The sequence below is a fragment of the Motacilla alba genome, chromosome 2 (genome assembly GCF_015832195.1).
Source record: "Motacilla alba alba isolate MOTALB_02 chromosome 2, Motacilla_alba_V1.0_pri, whole genome shotgun sequence".
Classification (NCBI taxonomy): Eukaryota; Metazoa; Chordata; class Aves; order Passeriformes; family Motacillidae; genus Motacilla; species Motacilla alba.
In genome coordinates, this window is record NC_052017.1 from 58,024,598 (window position 1) to 58,036,931 (window position 12,334).

General features: G+C 41.2%; 1 protein-coding gene across 1 annotated transcript in view; it reads left to right on the forward strand.

The window, feature by feature from the left end:
• Positions 1-485: 485 nt before the first annotated feature.
• Positions 486-12,334, forward strand: part of TGFBR1 (transforming growth factor beta receptor 1) — a 35,124-nt gene continuing 23,275 nt past the window's right edge. Inside the window, exons 1-3 of the mRNA XM_038127499.1 lie at positions 486-713; positions 7,702-7,953; positions 8,339-8,581. Of these exons, the coding sequence (XP_037983427.1) occupies positions 626-713; positions 7,702-7,953; positions 8,339-8,581 (583 nt within the window). The 5' untranslated portion in view covers positions 486-625. The remainder of the gene's footprint in view (positions 714-7,701; positions 7,954-8,338; positions 8,582-12,334) is intronic.

Sequence of the window (12,334 nt, forward strand, 5' to 3'; positions counted from 1 at the left end):
CCCCGCAGCGGCCGGCCCGGAGCTCCGCACGCTCCGCCTGCCCACCCGGAGCGCCTCCCGAGAGGAGTAATTCCTCCGCTACCGCTCCTTTCCTCCGCTCCGGAGGCAACTCGAGAGCTGCCCACAGAATCCCGCACCTGCCTTACAGCGGGGCCGGTGCCCTCGGGGCTCTGCAAAGCAGTGGTGCCAGCGGGTCCCTCCCCGCTCCAGCCGCTCGCCCGAACGCTCTCGGAACGCCCAGAGGCAGGGAAGCTACAAGCCCGCCACCCGAGTCCCTTCAGAATCCGCGCCGAGGAGACGGCGCGGCCGCTCTCCCGCCGGGCCGCCCCCGGCCCAGCCCGGCCCCGCCCTGCCGGGAGGGGGCGCCGCCGCCCCGCCCCGCGGCCGCGCGGGTCGCGCCCCGCTCCCGCCGCCTGTTGTTGTCGGGGCTGCCCGCGGCCGCCGGGGGGCGGGGCCGGGGCGCGGCGACCAATCAGGCGGCGCCGCCGCCGCCGCGTCGGCGGCATTCGCGGCCGGAGCGGGCCGGGAGGGCGCACGCAGCGCGAGCGCCGCGCCGGTCCCTGGGCGGGCGGAGCGGGCGCGCGTCGCGAGGCGGATCCCGGCTCCGGGGAGTCGCGGCCGGGACATGGCGGCGGCCGCTCGGCGGCCGTGGCGGCGTCCCTGGGCCCTGCTGTGCCTGACTGTGGCCGCTCTGCTCTGCCCCGCGGCGGGCGGTGAGTGCGTGGGGAGGGCGGGGGCGCGGGAGCGGAGGGAGGCAGCGGGCGCGGCGGTGGCGCCCGGCGTGGGGTGCGGGGGTGCGTGAGGAGAGCGGCGGGGGGCGGCGGGTCCCCGCCGGTTCCTTTCAACAACATGGCGGAGGGGCCGGCTGGGGCGGAGTCACCTCCCCCCCACCCCCGGTGTCCGAGCCCGGCGGGGACCGCTCGGCCCTTTGTTGGCCGAGAGCGGCGGCGGCTCTGCGGGAGGGGTGGCGGGGAGGGCTCCCCTCGGCCCCCGCCGCTACTTCCTCGCCCCCGCTGAGCGACGCTTCGGGCGCTGTCTGCCCTGGGTAACTTTCTACCCCGATGTCTGCCCGGGTGGGTGCGTATGGCCTTGGCCCGCGAAGGCAGCTTAGGTACCTGGAGCTGGCGGAGCTCCTCCGTCTCTCTGCCCGCCAGCCCCTAAGAGCCCCCCGGCTCCCGGGCGAGGTGCGCCGGGAGCGGCAGCCCCCGGGCCGCCGCAGGGCGCTCGCAGCGGCGCCCGGGAGCAGCGGCCGGTACAGAGACGTGTTGAATGTCCCACGTCGCGGAGGTGTCAAGGGGCTGCCCCCGCTGTGCTGCACGCCGCAGCACCGTGTGCTGCTGTCGCGGTGGTGGGGGGACAGGTGAACTTTTGGTCCAGCACGCCCTCGCCTGTGTGCTTGGCGGGGATCGAGCCGCGTGGAAACGAAATCTTTGGGTGAATATTGTACAGAGAAACGTTTGTGTTCCTCCAGTCTCCTGTACCTGTGGGTTTTTGCGAGAGAGACTTGATATCGGAGCTGTGTTCTTGCAGAGCTAATGCATGAAACATTGGAGTGCTTAACAGCTTTCATAAATGCAAGATTTGGGTAGTTTTCTCTTTTTTGCTTTGGTTTTTTTAAATGTGCAGGTTGTTCTGTGGTTAGCAGTTTGGGACATATGGCCTAATGGATGGTACATTGCTTTGGGTTTTGAAGAGGAAGTGGAGAAGCACCGCAACTTTTTCAGTTACAGCTTTAAGACATTCCTCAGTCTGGATCTATACGATGCTGTGCATAATTCAATCTAAAATGGTACTCATGCTGGAAAAAAAAGTTACTTAAAGCATCACTTGCTATACTAACATGTAGTGTTAATCACCCCTATTCTTACTGAAGGCAATGTAAGATCTCTGATGTGGAAACAGTGAAATAAGCTTAAGTTACCCATGGGTTGTTCTTGTATTCTTGAAAAGATGCAGCAGGCTTTAATAATTTAAAGCTTTCTTATGTAACACATTCAATTTAGATGTTCAAGGAAATTTTAGCTCAATTTGAACTTTGAACTTTTTCCTTTTTAATGCCTTCCATCAATCAACAGTTTTCCCTTAATCTGAGGCATGAAATTAAGGTTTAAAAGCTTTGTGTGAAAACAAGGCAACAGACTTCCATACAAAATCTTCTAGGTGGAAGTAGTGTACTAAGTTTATTTAAAAAAAGAGAAATCCTCTGTGTTCAGTGGAATCGGGAGAAATCCAGGGTTGCTGATCCATAACTCATCCAGAGGCCCTGGTATGGGTAAGGCTGTTGATTTGCCTGAACATTGTCATCTAAGTTGATAAAGTAATTCAAGGTATGATTTGGCTACTGGTGTTTCTTATTGTGGGTTGACAGATGTTGGGCATTTTCTGATTGCTTCTGCTGGGGCTGTTCTGCAGTGTGCTGCTGTTACTGCGTGGATGAGTCGTCTTGCGATATGGTTTATACGGAGGTCAGGCATGTAATGAATCCCAGCAGCTAGCTGAACAGTAGAGCAGCCTTAATTTTTAAGACAGAGTCTAAAAATAAGCTTTCTGGTTTTCACTGTGTAGGCCATTGTCTTTAGTCTTCTGAAGTTCTGGGAAGTTACCGCTTGGAAACTCTTGTATTCAGACAGTTGCTGCTAGCTGCAAATAAAGATAGCAATCTGATTGATATGGTGGAATAAATTTAAAAGTACAAGTTAAGATCTTTCTGTTTTCATAATGCTTGTAGAATTATTATCTGGGCTTTTAATTTTAGCTTTCTTCAGTTAGTTTGGTTTGGTTTTGTTAAAGCGTATTCCTCTATCAAAGAAGAAAGAAATTGTTACTGTATCATGCTCTAAGAGGCATGAATATATCTCCAGGCAGTGTTTAGGAGAGAGGGCAAGAAAACGACAAGTGCCATTTGGCACCTACATTGCAGGGAATATAATATCACTTTATTGAAGTTGGGATTTTACACAAGGTTTTATCGTTACTTGCAAGTTGTGGGTGCTTAATAGTAGTTTATCTGTTTTCTTGAGCGCATCACTTCGTTTGACAAGACCTGCTGTTTGCCAGAAGGAAGTTTTGCTTAACAAACATGGATGAAATCTATGTGAAAGTTTTTCTGAAAACTTGATACCTAGTGCTGTTACTTTATAACAGTGAAACTTAATTAGTGCCTTTGTGAAAAGAATGTGTTAGTGAAGGTCATGAACTATTGGGGGTTTTAAAAACTACCTGTGTCCCAGATATTTTAAGACCTAAACCTTTTTGTGTCTTGAGCTAAAATAGTTCACAGATGAGTCAGGTGTATTGTTTGATGGGATTGTCTGAATTACAGATTCAGAAGCTTTTGCACTGTTATGTATTATGCTTTTTTTCCTTTGGCAAATTTTATTGGTCAGGGAAAGAACTACCAGTGAGCATTACAGCCCTCTTGCTCATATCCCTAAAAATCTGGTTTTGTCTCTTGCACATCATAGCCTTGCTCCTTGATGCCTTGAACCCCTCTGCATCTTGTGAAACCAAGAATTGTGATTGCTCTTCTGATGAAGTTCTACCCTGGTGAAATTTTTGCCTCAAAATTTGTATTTTCTGTGTACAAACATTTATAATATCACAAGAGAAGTGTCTTTCAGAAAAATGTTGCTTTTGGGTGCTGCAACTATTTGTCTTTTTTAAATTTGTAAAGCAAAGATATATATTATGAAAGTATTAACAATTTGTTAATTGTTTGCAGTAAAATGAGTTTGAGGTTCTTTAGAGCACCTCACAAGTTTTAACTTCTGTACTGCTCCTTGTTAGCATCCTTTGGAAAACGATGTCTCAACTTACAATTTCCAACTAAAAATTCTTTGGCTGAAGGTGCTGTTCTGTGCTAAACTGTCTGGTTGAAGTAGTGATGCAGGATGTAAACAAGTGTTACATAGTGATTCATAGTGTTTTATGTAACTAAAAAAAGGTTTTCTGCCATTTTCTTTCTTCAGAAAGACAGCAGATAGAAAAAAGACTGTTTCAGTAGGTAACAGTCTGGTTCTGATACAGATTTGTGAAGTTAAGTGGTTACAGTGTACTTAATTGTCTCTTCATATTTTGTATATAGTATTAATATCTGAGCTCCTGGGAGCCAGCTGATTTAAAGTCTTGTCAAGCTGCATAATTTTAGGGTTTCATTTATGCAGCCAGCTTGCTTTACCCTCACTGGGGGCTTTCCAGACTGCCACATTCATGCAAGAGAGACTTGGTAAAGGAAAAGCAAAACTGTCAAATTCAGTCTGAGCAGCTACACAAGTAATGGTATACAACACAAGATGTTAATCTTGTGCTATGAGATATGAGAAATATGCTCTTGATAGCTTGTATGACATGATAATATCATAATGCACACACCCCCGCTTTCACAACAGCGTTGTTTCACTACTTTTAGGGTAGTCAGTCTGAAAAAGTAGAAATTACTATATAGAGTGGTAATGGTGCAGTGACAAAATGCAATGCATAAGGAACTACATTGCTGTGTTGACCCAATTTCTGCTCTTGGCTATGGCCCTGATTGTCTGTATGACTTCAGTGCATTTTTTTAGCTGTTTGTACTGTCATTTCCCCAACTTTGTATCATTTAAACAAACAGGAACTTTCACTAGTTGGTAGTGGAGTTTCATGCTAGTAGTTCCATCCAAAAACTGTTACAATAATTTTTTTAAAAAAATAGTTATCTGCCAAGGACAGACTTGATTGAAAACTTTTTTACTCTTTTTCAGTAGTTTTGAAAGTGCTTTTTGTGGTAGTAGATTTAAATGGTGCTTACGAAATGCATTGAAGTGTGTTTTACCTAAGAGATTACTGGCTCTGGAAGATCAGCTTATGTCAGAGTTGTCAGTGTCTCATCTCTTTCTGTTATCATTCCATACTAGAAATGTATGTATTCATTAAGGTGAGTGTGGAGATCTGACTGGTTTCTGTCTGAGTTGTTAAAGTTACTGTAACATTTCTTTGAGAATAACAGAGACTACTTGGACGAAAAGCAAAAAATTCTACCTCCAAGAGGACAACATTATGGTTTTTTTTTTCTGTTATATCAGTTATAAGTGAAAACACTTCCTTATAGGAATTAAGTGATTTAACTATAGTTGGTCATTGACACCTCATGCTGATGTTAAATCTCATCTGTGATGTGTTTATGTAGTTTATGTTCTTTACACACAGATAACTGGAGAATGAGACATGGGCAAGGATATTCCAATTCCTTATTTTTGCCTCATGGTATGGATTGTTGCTGAAGATGCTGAATTAGTCTACCTTTCATTAAACGTGGAAATTCTACTGTTACTTGCTCGAGTTGGAAGGCATGAAGAACTGTTAAGTGGCCAGAGTAGGAAGGGGGCTGAAGCATTTTTAACGAGTTGTTGTTTGTTGGTTTTTTTGGTGGGTTTTTTTTTTTTTGACTGTGTCCACTAGAGAGCAGCAAAAACCTGTATTCCCAGAAGCTTTACTAATCAGCTGATTAGGCATTGTTTTCCCCTCTTATAGGAGGGGGAGAGTAGCTTCAGAAGGGAGTAGTGATTTATTTATGCTAAGGAAATCATTCCGATGTGTGTGACAGTGACTTGTGTCTTGTCAGGAGACGAGAAGATAGTGGCATCAAACCAGAACAAAAGTGCAAATTTTATCAAATTGCACTAAGTGGGAATTCTGTAGCAAAAGAGAGATGGGAACAAAGTGAATGAGGCAGATACAGGGCACAAAATGCTTTATTTAGTCATGGTTGGAACAGCATATCTCTACAGCTTCACAAGATGAGGAAGATGAATTAACAAGGGCAACCCAAATGTAATTTTTCACTTCAAGTAACTTGGCCTCTGCACAGTGACTCAATGTAAATATATCTCACTGAATATCTGTCTCTTGCTGTTGGCATTCAGATGCATGTGCTGTTGTGATGAGCCACAATTACTGTTTAAGCAGAAAAAAGTCACGGATTCAGCAAGCGAGATAAAGGTGTGCTCACTTAAAAGTTGAAAGAAATAGTGTGTGTAAATATTTTAGGAAATTTTTAATGGTTTGGATAGATTGAAAAATATTTGTTCAGGCATAAACTACCAAGGGGACACCAACATGAAAATAAATGTTAAATTTTCTTGTAGTTAAACTCAGAATAGTAAGACTTTCCTTACTTCCCTGATGAGGCAGGGAAAGATGTGCAAAAAATGATGCTGTTAAACTTTACCTTCCTGAATGCCAGTTCTCATTTCATCTACCCTCTAATTATTTTTTCCAATAATCTTCATAGTAAAAAAAAAATTCTAATCCCATTTTTAGGGTTTTCTTCCTCCCTTTTTCTGACTGGTCTGTGTGCTGGTCTGAGTCTCTCTGAAACAGGGTTATCTTTCTATAGTGGGTCCTAAGAATTTGATCAAATCTCTTCAGTAACAGTAGAAGATGATTGTCAGTGATATGGTTTGATTCAAAATCTTGGGGCACGGGAGTGTTTTAAGAGAATGTGTCTCAGGATTCAAAGATTACATACATATGTATTTGAGGTCAGATTGCCATTTATTTAAATCCATAACAAACAATGGCAGAGAGGGCTGTAAAATGTAAGGCAATCCATGTGGTGATATTAAACTCTTGAATTTAGGTGAAACACCAGATTTCAGATTTGGGGGACCTTTTGATTGCCACCTGTTAATCCTTGTCCTTTTGGTGTGAGTTTTTGTATGTAGCCTTGAAAGATACTATTTTTATGGCTCAGGACATTTTTGTTTTGTTTTGATCATAAATGTTGAAGATTTTAAATTTGTCTAAGTTCTGTATTTTAATGTTTCTGTGTACCCAAGTTCTAGGTCAGCTTTTGCTCTTCACAGTTGAACAGGTGGACTCAAGATCTATTGATACTTTTATTGTTGCTCCTACACTATTTTCTGCATGGCTTTGGTGTTGTAAATGCAGGAAGGAGTGCAGAAAGAAATTAGAAGTAGTAATCTTCCTTCTCCAAGAACTTCTGCAATGTGAAGAATGAAACCTGATCATCATAGCATGATTAGCCTGTCATTCCTCCTTCCTTCCCCATGCCCTCTCCTTTACTAGTGCGATTGATAGCTTTAGTAAATCATCACCTTGAGTAATGTAAGAGTGTTTTCCTGTGGCTCCATAAATAACAATCCTAAACCACATTCTGCTTCTGTGAAAGGATCATGCAGGGTTTGGTTTTTAATGAGGATTAAGCTGGTATTTGCCCTTTTGTCACAAAATGGAATCCATCAAGTAATGTATAACATACTCATCTTGGGTAACCAGCAGCATCTGATTTGTCATTTTAATCAAGGTGTACCTGTGGTTATTGTCGAAAAAATGGCATTATTTTTATTTGGTTTGAAAATAGCAGACTTGCATGCAGTGTTGTTTTGAAAGTCTAGAACTTTTGTAGTGGTGCTTCTTTACCTGGAGGAACAGCTAGGATTTTAGCCTTTGTCTTTTAATACATTACTGTGTAAAGAGAGATTACTTCAGATCTGAATTTTACTTTCTTCTGCTCGTCTCCCAGTTTTATTGTCCCACTAAAAGGCCTTGTAGCGTTGTTATTTTTTTTTAGTGTTGCTGTTCTGCATTTATGTAACCAAACAGCCTCCTAGCATTCTGAATTTTACTTCTTTAGTAATTCAAATTGCTTCTCAGCTCGGAACGTGTACCAATACTAACATTAATGTTTTTTTCTGAATACAGAATTAGAGTGTTACTGCCAGCTATGTACAAAAGACAACTTTACGTGTATGACAGATGGAGTATGTTTTGCCTCAGTAACACGAACTGCAGACAAAATAATGCGCAACAGTATGTGTATAGCAGAAATTGATCTGATTCCTCGAGACAGGCCATTTGTTTGTTCCCCTTCCACCAGAGATGGAGTCCATACTGTGTCTCACTGCTGTAACACACCTCTCTGCAATAAAGTAGAACTCCCAATTCCAACACCAGGTAAGGGGGCTGGGATTTTTGCTCTTTTGTTTGATTTTTTTTTTTTCATTTTTTTCAAACAAAATTCTGTAAGAGTGGAAGTGTAGATGAATTTGAAGGCCTAAAGTACACCTTAGATTCTGTAAAGCCAATTTCATTATATTTGAACAAGAGTTGTTATCTTCTGGATAGGGATGCTAGGGACAGTTTTGAAGACTTAAATGAAAAGTGTAAATAAGCACATTGCTTTTGTCCTTTTTAGTACTTTGATTCTGAAAAAAGTTTCTCTGCAAAAGCTTTAACAAATGCATTAAAATAATTTGAGTATCACTGTGGGATACTATAAGTTTAATAGAATAAAAGGAAATTAATGGGTTTTATTATTTTCTTTTATTTTAACTTTCAGGCCCTACTCCAGAAAAACCAGCTTCTAACCTAGGACCTGTGGAACTAGCTGCTGTCATTGCTGGACCTGTCTGTTTTGTCTGCATTTCACTGATGTTGATTCTATACCTTTGTCATAATCGTACTGTAATCCATCATCGTGTGCCAAGCGAAGAAGACCCTTCATTGGATCGTCCCTTTATATCAGAAGGAACCACTTTAAAGGATTTAATTTATGATATGACAACTTCAGGTTCTGGGTCAGGTAATGTGACACTTCTAGTAGTAATTACTCTGTGCTTAAGAGCGTAATCTATCAGACATCTATTTCATTTAATATTGTCAAATCTACTTTAACTTCTAATTAATTGGAGAAAATACTAGAAAAGCAACTTCTATGTATATTCAGTCAACATCAGTGAAGATTCAATGTACGGAAATAAGTGAAGAAAAAGAAACACGGAATTGTTGCTGCCCTTCCTTATCATTCTCAAAGTAGCCTGATTTATTTAAACTGTACAATTCAGGGAATATTGCAGTCATCTATTGTAAACATTTTGTGTTCTGTAAGGCTGTCATTTACTTTTATTGTTCTTTACAGCCTATCTAAACAACCATCTTTTGCGGTTTTGAGATAATTTTGTGAAGAGTATTTTTTAGCTTTAAATTGAAAACAATGTAGCTATTGGTGTATGAAGAATATTGAGTTAATATTTTAGCCAGTTCTTTCCTTACAGAAGGTATTTTTCAATTGCAAATAGCATTTCTAAATATAGAATGGATGCAGTATGCTGACCATGTCTGATGAATGTCTGTCCCTTGATTTGGCGGTTTTTTGTTTTAATTCTGACTTGAAGAGGTGTTGCTCTGGGAAGATTGAGGCATTAGTCTGTTCACTGCATAGTTTCAGCTATTGTTAACTCTGACCATTAATTGCTTATAGCATTATGGTGGTCTGTGTCATAGAAATGTAGTTTATTAGGTGTTAGGGGATGATGTGCCCGGTAAATCATTGCATGAATTAATTGATCTTTGGTCCATGTTAGGGAGGGAGACATCAAATTGGATACTGCAAACCTTTTACCAACCTTCTACTATATAAAATTTAAATAATTTAATACTGAAAATATTTCCTACAACTTCAAACATATGTGTTGAAACATCCATGCCCTTTCAGAACACTTTTTACAAAGAAAGACTGGTGTTTGATTCCCAACTACTCTCAACTGCTGTATCTTTTTTTTTTTTTTTCTTTTCCCAGAACCAGAAAAAATTTAAACAACAAAACCCAAGCATCTAGGTTGTTTTTTTTTCCAAGGACAGTAACTGGTAAAACTCTTAAGAGTCCATTGCTTTATCAATTAAAGTTATTATAACTTGCTGAACATACTTAAAATCTAGATCAAAAATTCATTTTCATCATATCTTTTCTAAAGAAGGTGGGTTTGCACTAGGTGTGTAGGTCATTATGTTTCAGCTGAGAAAGCTTTTGTGTGTTCAATAAGATTTGATCCTGATACGGGTAAGTTGTTATCTGGTTAAAACTGGAGTTTTAGTAATTTGTGTTCATATCAATTTTCTCATTTACTAACAGGAATAACTAAGTCAGATACTTAAAGGGGTTAATTGGGCTAGAGCTTGATAAATGGAAACACTGGACTTAGGTCTCCAGCTACATTTGTTCTAGGAGGGATGTGCAGCAGAGATATAGATAATACAGAGGAGTCAGATCTACATATTGTGGTATCCAGAAAGATTTGACATATATATATAATTGTTAGACTATTAGAAGTATAACACTCTCTACTTAATGTCTGCAGATCTAGACTTTTCCTAAGGATGGCTGAAAACAATTTCTGAATAAAATTCAAACTTAGATGTTAATTGGTCTTTTCATTCGTTGTCAGGAATAATCCTCTGTTTTTTCTTCTTGCCTTCTTACCTGTGGTGATCCTCTCTTTTTGTTTGAGAACTCTGGAAGTACTGCTTCAGAATAAGCTCTTGAAAAGCAGAGAATCAAAGTTAGAAGAAACTTATTATTCCTCTGGAGCACTTGGCTAGAAGCTACTGACCCTTCCCTTGCCTATTTGCAAATTACTCTTTAAGTAAAAGGAGTGTGCTAGGGGATTGCTAAGCTTTCACAGCTTTATTCAGGGCACTCAGGCTGGTCTAGACTCCCAGAACATCTGACCTGCTATGGTATTTGAGCATTGGCTACTGGTGAGTGCGTCCAAGGAGCAAAACCAGCAAATGTGGTTGAATTTGACTTATCCCTAAGGGAGCCTCTTCAGTAATTTGCTTTTATGCTTGAAAGGCTGTAAAACAAGGCTGAATGTTTCCTTAAAAGGAATCTTTTAACTTCAGCTGCAGTGAGTTCCATGTTGTTGAGCTCTTTAAGACTGGTATTAGCCTTATTTAGTGTTCTCTACTTCACTTTGATTATGACAGTGAAATAGGAGGTGCTTCAGGTACTTACTTTCTGTACTGTTTGCATTGTGTGTATTTGCAATGACTCGTGTCACTTTGTCTCAAAATTAGTCAATCAATGACTATACAAATTCACAGTGCCCCAGTACTTGAATTGATAACTTTTGTGTGTCCTGAAGTATGCCTGCAGCATTTGAATCTCTTTTAAATGTGTATTTTAATCCAGACTTTGGGTGCAGCATATTTAAAGTTGAGAAGACTGTACCTTTATGGAATAAACTGGGGGTAGAAAAAAGGGTCTCCCAAGGAAGAAAAGTCAGAGCTGCTAGTTAAAACAGTGCTTAACCCTGTCAGAAACTGAACTGTCTGAAAGGGATGGTGTTGGGACAAGAGGTTGCCAAAACACAATGGAAATGTACAAATCGAGCGAAATAATCCGGACCCAAGAGGCACAGCTAAGGAAGTGTTTCATTTGGTGATGCAAAAGCCATGTTCTGCTCTTGAATTCATGCTGAGAGATCAGAAGCGCTCACAGTAAAATAAAAAGGATTCTACCAATTTTGTTAATTCAGTATTCTCTGATAAGTGTATAAAACAGAGAAATAATCAGAACTCTAAAAATGAGCTTCCTATTCAGACCAAAAGGAAGCAGGATGCATTTGCTGCAATGATGAATAGTAAGCTACTATTAATTATTTGGTCTTGACTTAACATTAGTGTTGCCATGTTGTTCCATGACGAACAAAACCTGAAATAAGGAGGTACTCCATGAAAGGAATTGATGAAACATCTAAAATAGACCCTTCTGGCGAAACTGCAGCTTCTGAGAGAAGGATTTCAAAGCCTCTTGGAGCTGAGAATGATTTTCAGATCATGATGCAGATCTCTAAATATCAACTACATATTGTATAGACAGATGGGGACGCCCATCTGTTACTGCCTTAACTCACAAATGACGAAGTCACTTAGTTACAAGGGAGTAGGAAGAATTGCCTACAACGAGGAGAAGCTTTGGATAGTATTGGTAGGCGACTTCCAGCAGGAACTTAAGCTATTTAGAAATCTAAAGGGTCACAGAAGTCAATGCAAGGCTGAGTCAGTTGAAGTGAATATAAATCTTAAAAACTATTTTGCAATTCATACAAGCTTGAAGTGAATAAGATTTTTCACAGTTCATGGAATGTTTGGGTTTTTTTAATTACTCATCAGAGGAAGTCTTCTGTGTAGAGATTTGCGAACAAGAACAAAATTCTAGCAGCTACTTTTGTTGGCTACCTGTTAGTGCTCTAGAACTTACTTCCTGAATTATCCAATTTAGTTACAAACTCCTTATGCATTAGAAAGTCACTAAACTAATCAAAGTACACTTCATAAATTTTCTTGTTCTTCTGATTGGCAAACTGGCTATCATCTTTCTTCATGCACAGTTAAAAGAAGGTGCATCCGAGAGCTTGGAGTATAGTTGTACCCAACGTGCATGTGAAAGGCTGAGACTGTAGCTGTCTCCTGTGAGATGCTTTTCAGGCAGTCTGGTTTACAGTACAGCAGTTGCTCAAGTTCCTGATGATACAGAGCTGTGTATCTTCTATAG